The sequence below is a fragment of the Echinops telfairi genome, unplaced genomic scaffold, assembly GCF_000313985.2.
Source record: "Echinops telfairi isolate 266 unplaced genomic scaffold, ASM31398v2 ScPeMD7_7424;HRSCAF=8462, whole genome shotgun sequence".
NCBI lineage: Eukaryota > Metazoa > Chordata > Mammalia > Afrosoricida > Tenrecidae > Echinops > Echinops telfairi.
The window spans coordinates 62973379-62991153 of NW_022111324.1; the positions used below are offsets into that span (position 1 = coordinate 62973379).

At 42.4% G+C, this 17775-nt stretch overlaps 1 protein-coding gene across 1 annotated transcript in view; it reads right to left on the bottom strand.

The window, feature by feature from the left end:
- USH2A (usherin) overlaps nucleotides 1-17775 on the bottom strand; it is a 949135-nt gene that overhangs the window by 55356 nt on the left and 876004 nt on the right. The window contains exons 62-64 of the mRNA XM_004700145.2: nucleotides 16140-16367; nucleotides 8208-9724; nucleotides 1586-1907 (exon numbers count right to left, since the gene is read on the bottom strand). Of these exons, the coding sequence (XP_004700202.1) occupies nucleotides 1586-1907; nucleotides 8208-9724; nucleotides 16140-16367 (2067 nt within the window). The remainder of the gene's footprint in view (nucleotides 1-1585; nucleotides 1908-8207; nucleotides 9725-16139; nucleotides 16368-17775) is intronic.

Below are 17775 nucleotides of genomic sequence, written 5' to 3' on the forward strand. Positions count from 1 at the left end.
ATCATTGTCTCTCACATTTAAATTGCTACGTGTGATTTTGATACTCGTTTGACACGATAGTAGTTTGACACGATACTCCTGGTTGCTTAGTGATTTTATTATTTCTGGTTATGGTAACCTTTCCTAAGGCTCCGCTTTTGCTTTTAGACAATTGCACTTGACCTTGTGCCTGGCACTGAGAGAGAGCTGGCATCCATCAACAAGCTTCCTTTCACTCGGAGATAGAGAAACAGAATGTGACTGAAGCAAAAAGGCTCTGGAATAGAGGAATAACTGAAGAGCCATGCTCAATATCCAGCTGGGATTTAGGGAAACTTTTAGATTGAGGTTAGGGATAGCTCATCAGGACTTCTCACCTTTACTTTCTTTCCCCTTCATTTTGAGTCGTTCTGCTGAGGACATCAAGCCCAGGCAAATCTGGGGGACTGAGACAGACACCTGAGCCCACCACTTGGCTAGGTCACAGCAGAACCTTTGATTGCCATTCCCACCAAGCCTGAGAAAAAGGTTTGGATGGGAAAACACATTCCAAGACGGGCAATGAGCCTGCTGTTACCGGCCACAGGAACGTGAACAGACTGCTGATGGAACTGAGCCACACCCCCCAAAACGGAGTTCCCTACCGATTATAAACACATTTTCAGGATGCTATTTTGAATCCTTGGCTTTCTGTTGTTAGTTGCCATCGAGTTGATTCTGTCTCATGGGGACCCGCCCACGTGCAGTCAGCTTATTCCGGAAGGTTTTCAGGGCTGTGACTTGTCAGAAGCACATCACTAGACCATTCTCACAAGGCTTTTCCTGGTGGGTTTTAACAGCCAGCCTTTGGTTCAGTGGTCAAGCGCTTAAGCATGTGCTCCATCCAGTGTCTCCGTTTTTTGGAACCCTAAAGGCATCGCTGTTATGTGTTAGGCTGCTAACTGCAAAGTTAGCAGTGCAAAACCACCAACGCTCCATGGGAGAAAGACGGGTCTTTCGACACCCATCAATGAGAGGTACAGTCTTGGAAGCTCACAGGGGCAGTTCTGCCCTGGTCTGCAGGGCTGCTATGAGTTGGCAGTGAGTGAGGACCTCCTTTCTTGGACTTTTAAAGGCATGCCAAGTATTGTTTTTCAGACTGTCCTATTTCAAAATGTACTCCATCCCGTGTAAAGGTTTGTTGCTTTCCTCCAGATGCTGAGCACAGGGGTCTGGGCTGCTTATCATCAGACTATATTCGTCTTGGTAGAATTCAGAGTTGCTTTTAAAGTGATTATTTAACAAGGAGCATCTCCTACTAAGGCAATACCAACTCGTGACAGTTAACACTAGACATCACTTCAACAATTAGTAATATATTTTACCTACATCTACATAAAATAGCAATAATATACCACATGGATCAAGAACCAAGACAATATAGAAGGTAAGTGAATATGGTCATCATTACTTCATTTAGTACTTGAAAATTTTAAAAGAATATTGCCCAAATCCATAGGTTCTATGTTTCCTTAAGTTACTCTTCAAATTTTAATCGGTTTTTACAGGCAATCACTGATGTGTGCATACATCTAAGTTTAAATGGTTGATGGTATACATTTCTTACCTGATATTCATATTCTGTGAAAGGCAAAAGTTCTGAATCAAGAAAGTAGCTTGCACTTCCATTATAGGTTAGGACCAGATTTGACTTTCCGAGCTGTGCCACTATTTGTCTTCTGTACAATTCATAGTATAACATTTTCCCATTTGGCTGAAGTGGCCCCGTCCACAAGAGAGAAATGGTGGGCTGGAATCCTCCGGGAGCCATCTGTGCCTCAAGGTGGGGAGCAGGTTGCACCAGCGGTGGAGCTTCAGGAGTCTCTCTGGATGCCCAGTCACTAGATGCACATCCTAGCATGGTGCATGCTTGAATGCGGACCTCATACCTGGAGGACACAAGGCAGAAACGACTATAGCAGCACAATAGATTTTCCTTGGAAGAATATGTAAAAGCCAAATGGCATTCAGAAAAAAAGAGAACTGTTATTTATATATAAGAAACGTATTCATATATGAGCCCTGGTGGGTAATGGGTACACATTAGGGTGCTGAGAGGTCAGCAGTTCAAAACCACCAGCTACTCTAAAGGCTCAGGGGCTTTCTACTCCCGTAATGAGTTATAGTCTCAGAAATTCACAGGGACAGTTTTAAAGTGTTCTATAGGGTCCTATGAGTTGGCAATGACTCTTTGACAGTGACTTTGGTGTTTGGTATACATATACACACATATGTATATATAATCATATATATCCAGTTGCTGTTTGTGTAGATGCCAACTCATGACACCTTCATGTGTGTCCCAGTGGAATTGTGCTTCATAGGATTTTCAACAGCTGCTTTTTCAGAGTTAGTTCTCCAGGTCCTTTATCTGACACATGCTGGGTTAGGATTGAACCTTTAACTTTGTGGTTAGCAGTTGAGTGCATTAATGGTCTGCAGCACCCATGGGCTCTATTCTTATATATAGCTGACCTTTTAAATGACAACAAAGTCCTATTCCGTGGAAGTCTTGAATTTTAAATGTTTCTGGTTTTCCCCACCAAAGGGAAGGGATCTTCATATGGAAGGGATGAATACAGTCCTCCTAAGCAAGACTGTAGGGCATGAATCCACTGTCAAGATTCTTCCCAGTGTAACACTGTGTACTCCATAGTTATTTACCAAATGGTTAAGAATGCCTGCCTTGGAGAAGATGTCCTGGTTTTCAATTGTCCTGAGCTGCTCTGAGCTCTGAAAAAACAACAAGAAACCAAACCCACTGCCACTGAGTCAATTCCAACTTATAGCACCACCTGCCTCTGCAGTTAAGGCTAAATGATTTTCCTACAAATATCCCCAAGTCGTGAAGGACCATCATGGGGTTCAGTTGTAATACATCCCCTCCCCTGATAGTTGACTTCTTAAACGGGCCCTCTCACACCAAGCAAAGACCTTTTGGGGACAGAATTGACCTAGTCACACTCTAGATTATTCTTCCTAGAGACCCCTCTCACCACCTAGTTAAACTCTACCAATCCATTATGTTGGTTACAGAGCTGGTCGGGCTGCATGGAAAGTTCTATTGACATAGCGGGAACATTTCTCTTCCCAAGACAGGGGGGGTGAGTGCTTTTGTTAGTAATGTGCATTTATGGCTAAAAATGAGAGCTCCCCCCGCACGATGTCATGTGCCATAGAACGCTCCTGATATCCAAGTTCTCCTTCAGGCTCCTAGATTCTTCCTTTTCTCTCTTTTTTTTCATTCTTAGCCTCTTCCTTTTCCTTGTTTTTGTAAAAATATATTTCTTTGTTGCTTTGATAACTACTTTAAGTTCTCTGCCTTCCTTCCTTTCTAGTTCTCCTTTTCCCTTCTCATTTATACATCTGCATTCCTTTGCATTGGAGCCTTAGAGGCACGGTGATTTAGTGCTTCACCGCGAACTGAAACATTGGCGGTTCAAACCCACCAGCTGCTCTGCCAGGAGAAAGCTGTGATAGTCTGCTGGGTAAGGATGGTAGTACTGTATTTTATGGTATTGGACTTGATTTGATGCACACAGCAACATCGTTCCTATGTGAAGAGTCCCCGTGGCCAGCTGAAACCCGAATTTCTAGAAGAGAAATACCTGTTCATCTCCTTCTACAAAGACTACGGCAGAGAGAACCAGATGCCTTTCTGGATGATTTTATTCTGTCTCAAGGGGTCACCATGACTCTTTGGGACCTAACAACCACCACGACAGTATTCCTGTGTGAAGTCCGTCACTCCCCCTTCTGCTCGCCCTCCTTCATCTGCTCTCAGGACCATCTCCTCTGGGGCATCCGTACAGCACCTTCCTCAGCTGAGGCTGAGCCCCACGATGTGGCTTCCAGTTCACCAGGAACAAATCTGTTTGCGCATGTCAGTTCTGAACTCTAGGCTATTTCATGAAATCAATTTTGATGATCCATAGAGGGATTATTAATTTCCAGAATTATTTTCAGTGGTTTAAAAATTCTGGTTAAGACTCCTTCTGCTATCAAGGTCATTGCCAGGCTGCTTCTTCCTGTGGGCCATGTAGCAGTGACCTAAAGAAGACATCCTATTGACAATGTTTGTTATATATGAATCAGGTTACAAAAACAAACAAAAATAAGACCAGGCAATTATGTGATTCATGTTATAGACTGAATTGTGTCCCTCAAAAATATGTTTAAGTCCTCACCTAGGGGTCGTGTGAATGTGGCTGTCTTTAAAAATAGAGCCTTCAAGGAGATTGTCAGTGAACATGACCCTAATCTGATTTCTGTGCTGACCTATAAGAGAGGAGAAGTGATAAAGAAATACAGGCAGGGGAAAGCAGCATGTGGTAATAAACATGCTGCTCATGGAAGCAGCAGGCAAGAGATAAAAAGTTGTATTACATTAGGTAATTCTCCTGCACAAGACTTTTTTAGAGTATTGAAGAAAAAAGATGTTTCTTTGAGGACTAAGGTGTGCCTGACCCAAGCCATGGTATTCTCCGTTGCACGATATGCATGTGAAAGTTGGTCATTGTATAAGGAAGAATGTAAAAAAATAGATGGGTTTGAATTGAGGTGGGAGAAGAATATCGAATGTACCATGAACTGTTAAAAGGACAAATTGATCTGTATTGGAAAAAGTATGACTAGAGTGCGCCTTAGAGCCAAGGATGGCAAGACATCATCTTTTTTACTTTGGACATATGGTCCCGGGAGGACATGCTGTTTGGTAAAGTGGCGGGGCGGTGAAAAAGAAGGTCCTTGGTGAGATGGATTGGCACAGTGGCTGCATCAGTGGCTTGGGCATAGGAACAATTGTGAGGATGGCACAGGACCGTGCAGTGTTTTCTTCTGTTGTGCACAGGGTCACAGCCTACTCAATGGCATCTAACAGCAACAACCATCACAACTGCAGCAGCTGAAAGCCAAGAAAACCCAGGACTACCAAAGCTGAGAGGACATGGTCACATCACACCTGAATTTATGCTTCTAGTTTCCAGACTTTAAGACACTACATTTCTGGTCTTTATGAGCCATTGCATTTGTACATTTTTGTTAGCCCTAGGTCACGATGGTGGCATCGTGGGTTACACATTGACTTGTTAAATGTAAGGTCAGCAGTTCAAAACCACCAGCTGCTCTGCAGGAGAAAGATGAGGTTTCTACTCCCACAAAGAGTTGCAGTCTCAAGAACCCACACAAGTAGTTCTTTTCTGTCCTGGAAGGCTGCTGTGAGTCTGAACCGATGAGACTGAGTTGATGGCAGTGAGTGTAGTTAGAGATTTGTTGCTGTTCTTTAGGTAACTCATACACATTCCAACTTTCAATCCAAGTGATTTTGTGGTTATAGCCTGTTCACATCATTAATGCTATTTATGTAAATATTAAATAATTTGAATTAATAATGAAAAGACACCACTCTTAAAGATCATTAAAGAGCTTAAAGCCTTGAAGATCATTACTGGGTTTTTCAGATAAACCAAACATGTTTTCTCAGCCTGTGAAAAATATGCCTCACACATCTGGAAAAACCTAGTATTTGCTAGAAACATTTTTGAGTAATGATTTCAAAGGGGACAAAACTGCAGGCAGCAGTCAGGTAAGGAGGGCCAGCATAAGATGTACAGTGCTATAGTCAAGGTGGGCTGTTTTCCTGCCATCAATCACAGCAAGATAAAAGCCAGTTCATCTATACAGAATGTGGCTTAGGACATCTGTAGAAGTTTTAATTACTGTTTCATATTTAATACTTCAAATAATCTTCATGAGTAGATGCACAGTAAATGAATAGTTCATTTACTCACCTACTGCCATCGAGTTGATGTCGACCCATTGAGACTGTACAGGACAGGCTAGAACTGCCCCTCTGAGTTTTCAAGACTGTAACTCTTTCTAGGAGTAGAAAACTCCATCTTTCTCCCACATAGCAGCTGGTGGTTTTGAACTGCTGATCTTTAGTACTGCAGCCCGATGGATAACCACTATGTCACCAGGGTCCCTTCATATTCATTCATTTATTATTTTATTTAGAGCTATTTATTTACTAGGTAAGGAGCCCTGGGGGCATCCAAAACCAATCAAACTCACTGTCATCCAGTGGATGCCAGTGACCCTAAGGACAGGACGGAACTGCCCCTGTTCCCTTCATATTTACTACAGCCTTAAGTAATTGTCATGAGTAGATGCACAGGGCTATGAATATTTCATTGAAGCAGCACTGTATATCAGAGAGTCGAAATATCTAATCTAGATATTACAAGTTACAATAACAGCTGTGTACTTATGGAGATTGAAAATCAACACAATCTCACCATCTTGTCCTTTTTAAGTGATTCTATTCCTTTTATGAAATTTTAAGCAAAAAGTATCTTGTACTCTTCTCTGTAGGATATAACAGACTTAAAATGTGATGAGGAAACCACTCAGCGATTCTTTACGCAATGGGAAGAGTCCTTTGTATGGAGACCTACACTTTCATGCAAGTTGAAAGGTCCAGAGAGAACTATGGAGAATATCTGAGCTGGCAAAATGGCACCATCCTCAGAAATCCTTAGATCAGAGCTGGGAGAATTCTAAGGGGGTGAGGAAATATATTCAGAGCAGCCTCAGTATCCCTGGAAGAAATGATGGGTCCAATAAGAAAAGCTCTCTTCAAGACATAGTTTGGTTCAATCCAACTCCAGTTCAAAATAACTTATACAAAATAATAGCTTATACAAAATTTATTTTCTCGCATTCCTGAGGTTCAAAGGTGAATTTTAGGTGTGGTAGGACCATATCCTCTGCAAACAGTTTAGGAACTGATCCGTGTGTGTGTGTGTGTGAGTGTGTGTGTGTGTGTGTGTGAGAGAGAGAGCGAGAGAGAGCGCGCTGCAGCATAATTCTATTGTCACATGCTGTTTCCCCTCTGTCTATGTTTCTGTGCCTCTTCTTTTTTATAAAATATCCTAGTGACGAGATTAAGCTCATGTTCACTGATAACATCTTTTTTTTGCTAATATCTTTTTTTGGGATAACATCTTCTTAAAAAAATAATTTTATTGGAGCTCACACAGCTCTTCTTATAACATCTTTTAAGGACCTATTTTTCTACTCCCATGAACAGTTATAGTCTCAGAAACCCACAGGGGTCGCTATGAGTCAGCATTGACATGATGGCAGTGAGTTTGGAGTTTTAAAAAAATAGTATTTCATTTTCCTTATTCCCTGGGTCTTAGAACTTTCCAGAGGCTTCCAGAAAGGATTAGACTCAGGTAACTGACCCATGTCTGCATTACTTGTTTCAGATATCCCAGCCGAACCCAAGCATTTCTGAAAGACTGACTCTCAAAATGTCACCTGCAGGCATTCTTCTCTCCAGAAAATATGCAAACTATGCAAATTATGCAAACTAGTGCCACTGGAGCATGCTTCATTTACTGTCAGTGGTTAAGTGGACAGTGTTGGGGTATTTCATTCCATCTGTGATAGGAAGGTTTATTGTGCCAACCTGGCCAATAAACACATGTGGGATTAATAAGGTCGCAGTTTAAATGAGGGGCAAAGAGATAAATGACCTGGAGAGCCTTTCCTTTCTGTCTCTTGGTCTCTGATGATTAGACCAGTGTGCGGCTGCCTTAGATAGTTCTCTGCCTCAACTTGTGAGCTACACTGCCTGTAGGACACCCAATCCATGGACCGCATTGCTATAGTTTGAGGTTCTTTTGAGAACTGCTTCACCACACTGCTGGTGTATACATCACTTGAGCTGGGGACTGTCGGACCTTGTCATCTGGCTGACTGTTGGTGACCTGCCCTGCTGTTTGCTGCCTATTGCCGGACTGCCTGTATTGCTCTACGGAAGACTCAACTGTCTGCTTCCTTGACTTGCACCCAGCAGCCCTTGTGAGTTGAAGGACTGCCAGTGTATTAACTGTCTCCTGGAAGTGAGTTGAACTGAGCCATTTGTACTGCTCTGTGGACTAATTAGCTGTTTTATCTATCTATCTATCTATCTATCTATCTATCTATCTATCTATCTATCTATCATCTATCTATCTATCTATCATCTATCTATCACCTACTTATAATCATAAGTGTCCTGGTTTTGTTTCCTAAAGAACCCTGTATAACACACCATCTTACATTTATGGTTGTCATTAGGATTGCCTGAGTGTTCATGCAATAGAAATGCCACTGGCTTGCTCTCAGAGCTAGTTGCCTACCTGTGGAATGGCTGTAGCTGGTTTACTATGCATGACCGTGTACCAAAAGAAGTTTGAGTTATGTTTACGTGTATGATTTTTGTGTCTCTTTTAAACAGCTCATGGATATAAAGGGTATAGTTGACAATGTTGCCATTTGTCTTCACTGGAGGGTCCCAAGTCACTAAGATCTCCTGAGGATCCTTGGGCTTCAGCTTTGGAGGTTCCATCCCTGAGGGTGCTGAGGGGCTGGTTCGAGCTTTAATAAGTGGGCTCAAAATGCCACCCTGGCTGTTGTTGGCAGTCACTGTGTAGCCGTACTCCACACCTGGTGTGAGAGTAAAATCATGATAGCGACTTTCCAGTCCAGTGTATACTATAGCTCCATCTCTCCTAAGTTCGTAACTTCTGATTCGGCCATTTGGGTTTCTTGGAGATTTCCAGGTGATTTCTATTGATGCTGAGCCCGTGACTTGCAATATTGGAGCCTCTATGTTCTGTGGTGGGGCCTCCAATGTCCAGGCAGACATGGACACACTAGCCGTGCAACCTCCATTGGTGCAGGCCACTAGGGAAAAGTTATATTGAGTGCAAGGCTGCAGGTCAGAAACCAGCGTGGAGTGGCCCTGCCCAGCCTGATACTCCTTACCATTGGATCGAAGCAGATATTTAGTGATCTTTCCATTTAGATCTGACGGCGGTAGCCAAGATATATTAATTTGAGAGGCACTGATGACCCAGAGAGCCGGAGGACTGACCCCTTCTGGAGCAGCCTCTGGAGTTTGGAGGTTGGCGGGCTTGCTGATGGAGCAGCCTCCACTTGTGCAGGCCATGACCGCATAACTATATGTAGAAAATGGAAGTAGTTCTCCATCGGTGTAATTGAAAGTCCCAGCATCAAAGCTGCAAGGATGGAGCATGCCGTTTTTTCTAAGCCTGTAGGACTGGATGACACCATTAGACTGCTCTGGTGGGCTCCAGGAAACCAGCAGTCGTCGGGGATGCACAGACATGTAGGAGATCTCAGGTGGGGAGAGGCCTTGTGGGGCTGCTGGCTTTGTGCTGACTGCAGTCCAGGAGCTCAAGCTATGGCCTGCTGAATTCCAAGTGTTGATTCTGTATTCATACCGCGTCCATGGCTGCAAAGCAGTGTCATTATACATAAATGTGCCCCTTTCAGTATTATATTCTGTGAAAACAGTTTTCTCATCTGCTTGGATTGTTTGGTTCCTCCAACCTTTTCCCTCGAAGCATCTGCGAATCACTTCATAGCGGATTATCTTTCCATTTGTGTCAACTGGCTCAGACCAGCTCAGTTCAACGCTCGTGGGCCCCACAGACTGAATGGTGGGAGCGAACTGAGAGTTGGGAGGGGCCTCATCTGTCCACAGAGGCTGGGGGGCTGAGTGTGCGCAGCCCGCGCTGGTGCAGGCCTCCAAAGTCAGTGTATAGAGAGTGAAGGGGTGCAGGCGACGAAGGAGATACTGACAGTTCAACCCCGCGTACTTGAGGGTACCATCGCTGAAGATGTTATATTCCTGAAAGAAGAGAAGCAAAAAGAATGATTGGAACCATAGACCTTCCTGGTGTCGGCGAACCCTTCCCCCGTACTTATGCCTACTCTTGGGGACCCTAGTCCAGAAGACCCTTCTGAGATGAATTTTGGTCGTGTGATTTTTGCAAATTCATTAAGATCTGCAGAAAGAGGAAACATACTTTGCTTCACTTCCTCCCTCCCTCCTTTCCCCCCTTTTCCCCTTTGTCTCTCCTCCCTCCCTCTCTTCCCTTCCTGCCTCTTTCTTTGTAAATCCCTCCCTCCCAAGTCTTTCTCTAACTTGGGTAATAAAGCAATTTTATAAAAACTAAGGGTTATGGATCCCAATTCTTTTTTTCAATTCTTGAACTTAACAGTGTTCATGGGGTTTCCTCTCATCTTATTTTTTTTTAAAGTAAGGAATAGAAATAAAATCCCTGATTTTATGTGTTTGAGCTCATCACAAATAGGACCTATGTAGCTTGTCCATTTCCCTCAACAATAGCTTGGGAATAGGATTATAGTGTTTAATCTTTTGTAATAAGGTACCAGGGTTGAAAACCTACCCCTTTGTGTGCAAACATTACATGTATGTAAATACATAAAGAAGTATAAAATTTATCATATAAATTGTCATATAATATTTAGAAATTCATGTAGAAATCAAATGTACTTTATAAATAAAGTTATCTATAAGTAAAATTTATAAACATGAATACACTCAATTATATGGTAATATATATTATAACTATTGTTATCTGAGTATATAATGTAAACTTTGATTACTCAAAGATGAAACAAATAGGTAAACAAGACTACCTGGTTTTCTCTTATAAGCCAGGGGAGAAGTGATTGTCCCTTTGGGGCAAAGTGTTCCTTTGTTCTGGTGAAAACGGGGAAGAAACGTAACTTGAATGCCGACGTTTGTGAACGGCCTGCCTCTCTTTTCCTGAGAAACCTGACCCACTCGAGGACGCAGCAGTGACTCCCCGAGCACAGCCTGGATTCTCCAGGGAGGCCCAGACACAAGACAGACCCTCTGCGGGAGCACACGGGTTTGAAACATCCAACAAGCAGTTTCTGGAGAAGCATAAACTTGACTATACCTCTTGTTGACATGCTTTAGTGTCAATGAAGATCAAGCAGCCTGAAGTTTGGGAAACTTACTGACCTGCATTGTCCTTTTCCTGGTGGAGAGCCCAGGGCGAGGCCTCACCCTGGGGGAAAGGGAACTAGGAAGGGTCTCTTCTGAAAGGAGTTCATGTTTTACAATCAAATATCACGCTTCTGTAACTAAGTCCCTCCCTCCTCCCCACTTTCTGCCAACGATTTTCATCTGACAAATCTCTAACTTGTGTTCGATCCAGCTCTCTAGCGGTACCCAGTTCTTAACTGGTTTGGAGAAAATATATAACCAGGCTGACTTACCTCATTTTAAATTTCTTACCATAAATATTAAATAAATGATTATCAACTTGTATTCCTACTCTATCCCCCCATTCAGACATCCTGTCTCATTTGCCAAAGTAATTATTTCATGCCTTTTGTTTTTGTCCCTCCAATACCTTCTAGTTGATTCTCTTCCTACTATTTAATTGGTTGGCGACATAGTCACATATTTATTTTAGGAAATGGAAGCAATATATGAAGCCTCCCCTCAGAGCTTATCACCTTTATTCATGCATGTACTAAGACATTTGGTCTATCTCAAAGAGCAGGTTTAACCACTGTCTGAATCATGAACAATAACCTCTGAACCACTGGATTTTGATGGGAACACCTTTGTTATTCATGGTGGACCTTTTGGGACACACCAAATAGTTTGTGGTCATGAGATGACTGAGGGTGGGGTTAACCACATTCCATAGTTATAAATTGGGGGCTGACCTGACAGGAAAAACAACCATGTGTTTAGGGGTTAGGATATTTTAGATTTACCTTGGAGGATTGGAACTGTAGATTGAGTTCTGTCAGGTGGTTAGTGAATCAATCATGTTGTGATGGTTAGGGCTATCAACTTGATTTGCTCATGATTCTCAATGCTATGTATTATGGAGGCAAATAAGAGTATGGTGGAAAACAGGAGATCACTTAGGATGGATCTTAGTAGTACCTGATCTTATAATTAAAGTCAATGAAAAACTATAGCGCCCCAATTCTAACATAACTAGAGAAACTCAGAGCGCATGTAAAGCTATTCTACTTATAGTCACCTTTATTACTGAGGAAGGATACACATCAGAACCAGGCAAAGCTAGAGAAGGCACCCAGGGGAGAGTTTGTGAAGGTTCTAAATGCAAAGCTTGTGTTGTCTTGAGGATGTGTTACCTTCCCTGTATGTATAGGTAACAAAATACATATATACAGTGTTGTAAACCCAGGAAGCTCACACACTTTAATTTTATTGAGCTTTTATTTAGAAGGTGTGTTTTGGGGGCTAGGTTATCCAGAAAGAGAGAGAGAGATTGAGATTTATTTGAAAGAAATGGCTCAAATAGTTGTGGAGACTGAAGTCTCAAATCCATGAGTCAGGCATCAATTTGGAGGCTTCTCCAGACTCACATGGTTGGAGGAACTGACAAAACCCAAATCAGCATATCATGGGGCAGTCTACCGACTCACATGCCAGGGTCTGGAGATCCCCGGCTGATGAGTCATGTGCAGGATCAAGAAGGGGTGAGTTTTGCCGGATCATCCCGAGGTACTGAACGGAGACCACACCAGCAAGGATACTGTACTTAGATCATACAATACAGGCTAACTACTTAATATTGAGAATCATGACCAAGCCAAGTTGACACAGACCATCAACCATCACAGTCTACCCTTTCTCACATCAGCCCCTTTATAACTTTATAAAGTCATACTTCCCCCGAACACGGGACACCTAACATGCATGCAACGAAAACTGCACTAGCCCCATTTACAGCTTATGTTTTTTTCCCTTTCTGACTATATACGTATATATGGCTTGAAAAAAGAAGATCCACTGCTGGGAGATTGATCTGATATTTTTTACTAAACTCATAGTTAGAATGCATAATCTGTGATTCTAAACTATTATCCAGTTTCAGTTTCTTTCTTTCATTTTAAAAAAAATCAGTTTACTGGGGCCCTTCCAGCTCTTCTCACAATCCATCCATCCATCCATCCACTGTGTCAAGCGCATTTGTACATATGTTGCCATTATCATTTTCAAAACATTTTTTTATACTTGAGCCCTTGGTATCAGCTCCTCATTTTTTATCTCCCTCCCCATCTTATGTTTTTTTCTAAAGGAATAGCATAAGGATGGGAAAACACACACACACACACGTGTGTGTGTCTGTGTATATACATATATATATATGTATATATATATAAACAAAACTAGGACACACACTCATATATATATATGTGTGCGTGTGTGTGTATGTAAACAAAACTAGGACAACCCCCAAACAATGGCAGTCCTCATTTCTGCAACTGGTCAAGTGGTGGGATCTGAGATTCAGAACTATGGTCTCATACCACACCCCTCTCCCTATTCCTTTTGTCTTCAGAAAGCACCCCAGCTGGCTGTTGTACTGTGCCTCATGGGGGCAACCAAATCCAGATGTTACACCACTGCTCTCACGTCACTTGATTGCTCAGCAGCCTTTAGCAGGTTTTCTCTTCCCATTCACTGCTTTTCCTTCTACCTCACTGGCTCTTCTCAGTTCCCTTTGTGGACTCTTCTTTGTGCTGACCACCCAATTTTAGTGTGCCAATGGTTGGAGCTTCGATTTTCATCATCTTTATTCACACCCAGTTGAGAGATGATCTCCTCCAACCCTGGGGGCTTAAAAGCTACCTATCTATTAATGTTTTCCAAATATATATTTCAGTGAAGAACTCTTGGTAGAATTCTAGATTTATAACAGCAGGTGGCTAGTTGCCTGCTCAGCCTGACCATCTCCCAGGCTTCCTCTCCAGGCCCCAATTCAGAAATCACCCCGAAGGGCTCCATTTCCTTCCTGATTCACAGGTCATTAGCATGCTAGTCAGCTCTACCTCCCAATAATATCTCCATCCTCCTATAGTTCTCCACCTCCACACATTTTACCCCAGTTCAAGCCACCGTCATTTTTTCTCTGAAAATTTTCAATAACTTCTAAACTCTAATCGTCCTTATGGTCTATTTTTCACATACTGTCCAGATTGGTTTTTAAAATCGGAAATTCGACCATGTCATTTACTGAAAGTCTTCAGTAATTTTTTCTTGCATTTAGAATAAATTGTGACATCCTTAACACAACCCATCAAGGTGGGACCAAGTCTGTCTTTTGTCAATATTCTCCCAGCTCTTCGGGTGCCATCTCTGCCGCTCTCCAAAATCTTTATCCACACAGGCTTTCTTTCCTTTCCTGGAATATACCAAGTTCATTTCTGGCTTCAGGCCTTTAATTTGTTGTTCATTTTGTCTGGAACATTTTGCCCCCATATCTCCACATGACTGATTCTGTCTTGTCGTTCAGGGCTTGGCTCAGATGTCAACTCAATTCAAATGATCATCCATTCTAAAATAGCCTGAGCCAGACATAATTGCATTACCCTGTTTAATTTTTTTGTAGCATTCATCTGAAATTCCCTTGTTTACTTATTTACTAGCTACTGCGTGCCTCTCTGAACTGCCACTATTTATACACTTCCACACAGTCACTCACACATGCATGCACACATGTAAGGTCTACAGAAGCAGGAATGTAGCCTGTCTTGTTCACTCCTGAATCAGTACTTGACATGTAGTAAGAGCTCAATAAATATTTGGTGAAATGTAAATGAAGGTAAAAGGAATATATATATCAAATGTCAATCATGCTGGGACAAGGCAATCACTAGGACAGGAAACAAATAAGGAGGAGTGGTGTTTTGATGGATGTAAAGAAAGAGACTGTTTTCTCATGTGCTCCTTAAGGCTGTTGCATAGATTTTCAGGTCATAGAGCCCAAGGCCCACCCCTCCTGCCTTACCGTCGGGGCTGCTTGGCTTTGTCACATGAAGGCAGCTGGTGGGGAGAGACTTGTTCCTGCTGCACACAGCAGGCCTGGAGGTAGGCAGAAAAGCAGCTATTGCACTAAGCAGGGCGGCAGCCTGCAAGGAGAGCCATGGGGGTGGGCCTGAGCTGGTGACAGTTCTGAGTTATTGCCACATGGGATTTCTTTCTGCCACCCCCCTTATGAGACTTTCATGGAACTTATTAAAAGTTACAGCTAAATGCATTTAAACTGTGTTTAGAATAAACGCGGTACTCTTTCCCACTCGAGGAGTAATGAAGATATGCAGAGGGTTTTCACTGGCTGGTTTTTAGAAGCAGATTATCAAGTTCCCTTCCTCCTCTGCGTTTTTCTGGAAGATCACTAAAACTTGTTTAGCATCATGGCAACCAGCAAGCCACCACAGACAGATGTGAGGTGACTGCACACAAAGTGCACTGGCCAGGCAACAAGCCCAGGTCTTCTCCATGGAGGGGGAAGATTCTCCCGGTGGACCACAGCTCGCAGATTTTCATGAGTGACGAACTGACACAGTGGCAGTTAATAACGATAGGTAAGTGGAAGGCCGGGTGTTGATAGCAGCTGTAGGTCGGGGTGGACCTAAGCTCAGGTCCAGAGTCAGAGGAGGCTGCAGGTAAAGGAAGTGACATTGCCAGGCCAGTCAACTCACACTCAAGGAGGACCTTCAGGAAGGAGACAACGTCTTACTTTCATGTAGGCAAGGGCTCAGAGCATCAAGATGTGGTCCATTAGTAGAAATGCTTCTTGATTTGTGCTCACCGGCTGGTAAAGCTCAGAGGAGATGTGTGCTATTTATAAGATCATTTCTAGTGACTGTATATAGAAGTTTCAGACAAGTACGCCTTCTTGCCTTTTACGTAGTGATCTATTTGCAAAGTGCAAATCGGGTAAGGCTTAAGCAAATAACTGGGTAGGATGATTCAGGAGGCAGGCAGACCACAGTCATTTCAGCTCAGATCTGACTTCCTGGCTTCAAATTCTAACTTGGCCGCTTGTACCTATCTAGCAGCTCTATAGGCAAAAGAACTGGCAATCTGCTCATAAATATCACAGCTGAGTCAACCCTATGGGAAGTTCTATTCTGCTACATAGGGTCCCTATGAGCGGACAAGAGACTGGATGGTACCTAACAACAACATGCCTGGTGGGTCTAGTAGGGTTGACTAAGTAAAATAGTCATGGAAAGCGTGTAGCTGAATAGTGGGTTTCCTGGATGCGTAATACATGGGAACTAGTTTTTCTATGATGAAGGGCCTGGAGGAAGCACTGCGTCTAAGTATACAGGGGTTCAAAGGTGTCCTGCGGTGATCTGATGGTGTCTCAGAGCTCATCTCTTTAACAGGATAACCATAAGCATGTGTTCATATGGAAAGTAGACATTACCTTAATGACACCATTGTTTCTTGCAGGCTCTGACCACTGGAGTAGCAACGCTCGTCCATTCTCTTTCTGTTCTACTGTAAAGTTGCTCAGCCCACTCGGGGAAGATTCTAAGGTCTGAACCAGAGTCCAGGGACTTGCAACTTCTCCTGCTTGGTTGGCAGCCACAACACCGATGTGATAAGTTGTGAATGGTTCTAACCCGAACAGGTGGGATTGAAATCTTGTTCCCTGTAAGAAAATTGACAGGTTAACTTTCTTTTAGAACTTGTCAATAATTCTTGGAAGGTCATTCACAGTAGCAAAAGTATTATAGCAGTTTTTCAATTGTCATTAAGAAAATAATGCTGTTTTTACTGATACTCAGAATGTATTACCTCATGGTGTGTGATTTACTATCCAAAGAATATGGGTTGGATAGAATCCTTGATTTTTGAGAGCTTGCAACACAGACATGAGACATAAGAAAAAACAAACAAGTCTCTGTTGACTCTAATCAATGCTGCAACCAACTCTTGGTGGCAATCTTTGGCAAGAAGTTGCATAGCAGAGACTACTATAATTGCCCACCTGGCTAATCTTAAGAGTTGGGAGATTCATCCAGAATGACCATAATTCTCTTTTATTAATCCCCAACACAATTTGTTTATAAATAAGCCCTTCTTCATCTCTCAAATTCTCTCTCATTTTTCTCGGTGTGCAGTTTTATTTCACAAATGCAAACAAGATAACAAGCACAAGAGAATAACAATGATGAACTGAAGTATAGATGCAAAAAGCGCTTCAGAATTTCCTACTTTCATACATGTAAACATAGTCAAAGCAACAAAACTAAAACTATGACATTTACCAAAACCAATCATGTCTTGAACTTTGAGAATTTGATCTTTGTTGATTTAAATGAAATGGAGAGGAGGGGAAAAAAGATACAAAAAACACACTGCTGTTGAGGTGAGTCCAACTCAAGGTGACTCAATAGAACCATCTAGAATGGCTCCATAGTGTTTCCTATGGAAGTAAGCTGCCTCCTCTTTCTCTCCAGGAGCAGTGGGCAGGTTTGAACCATGGTCAGTTAGCAGCCAAACACTTCATCGCTGTGCCACCAGGACTCTTAAAAAAAAATAGCCTATTGGATTTTTTCCCCTCTGCTTGAAGAATGACATTTAGCATATTTTGTATATCTAATCTGGAGCTAAGAATTCTAATGCTTTGAAAGGCCCCAGGGTGCTCTTTCCACATCTGGGCTGGAGGAATATACCTGTTTACAGATAGGAATTATGTCTGCAAGTGGACCAATAACACGTCCATAACTAAACAAACACATAAATATACAGACACAGAAGAGGCACCTTTTGTTACATGCCTTACACATTGGATGTGGCTAGTTGCGAGGATGCTTTGACGAGTTTAATAAGATATTTCCATTTAATGGTGTGTGAGATCAGCTTTGTTTATTAGATGCTTAAATATGATAGATGGCTTTTAATTGTCCCTTTTTCTTGATGGGCAGGGGAGGGGGAATGTGAGGTGGGGAAGAGGGAGTTATTTTCTGAGAGCAGTTACCAAGACCATCAGATAAAGTTATATGCAAGGGACTGTTCCTTAATTAGGGGACAGTGAAATATCATTTTTAATAAAA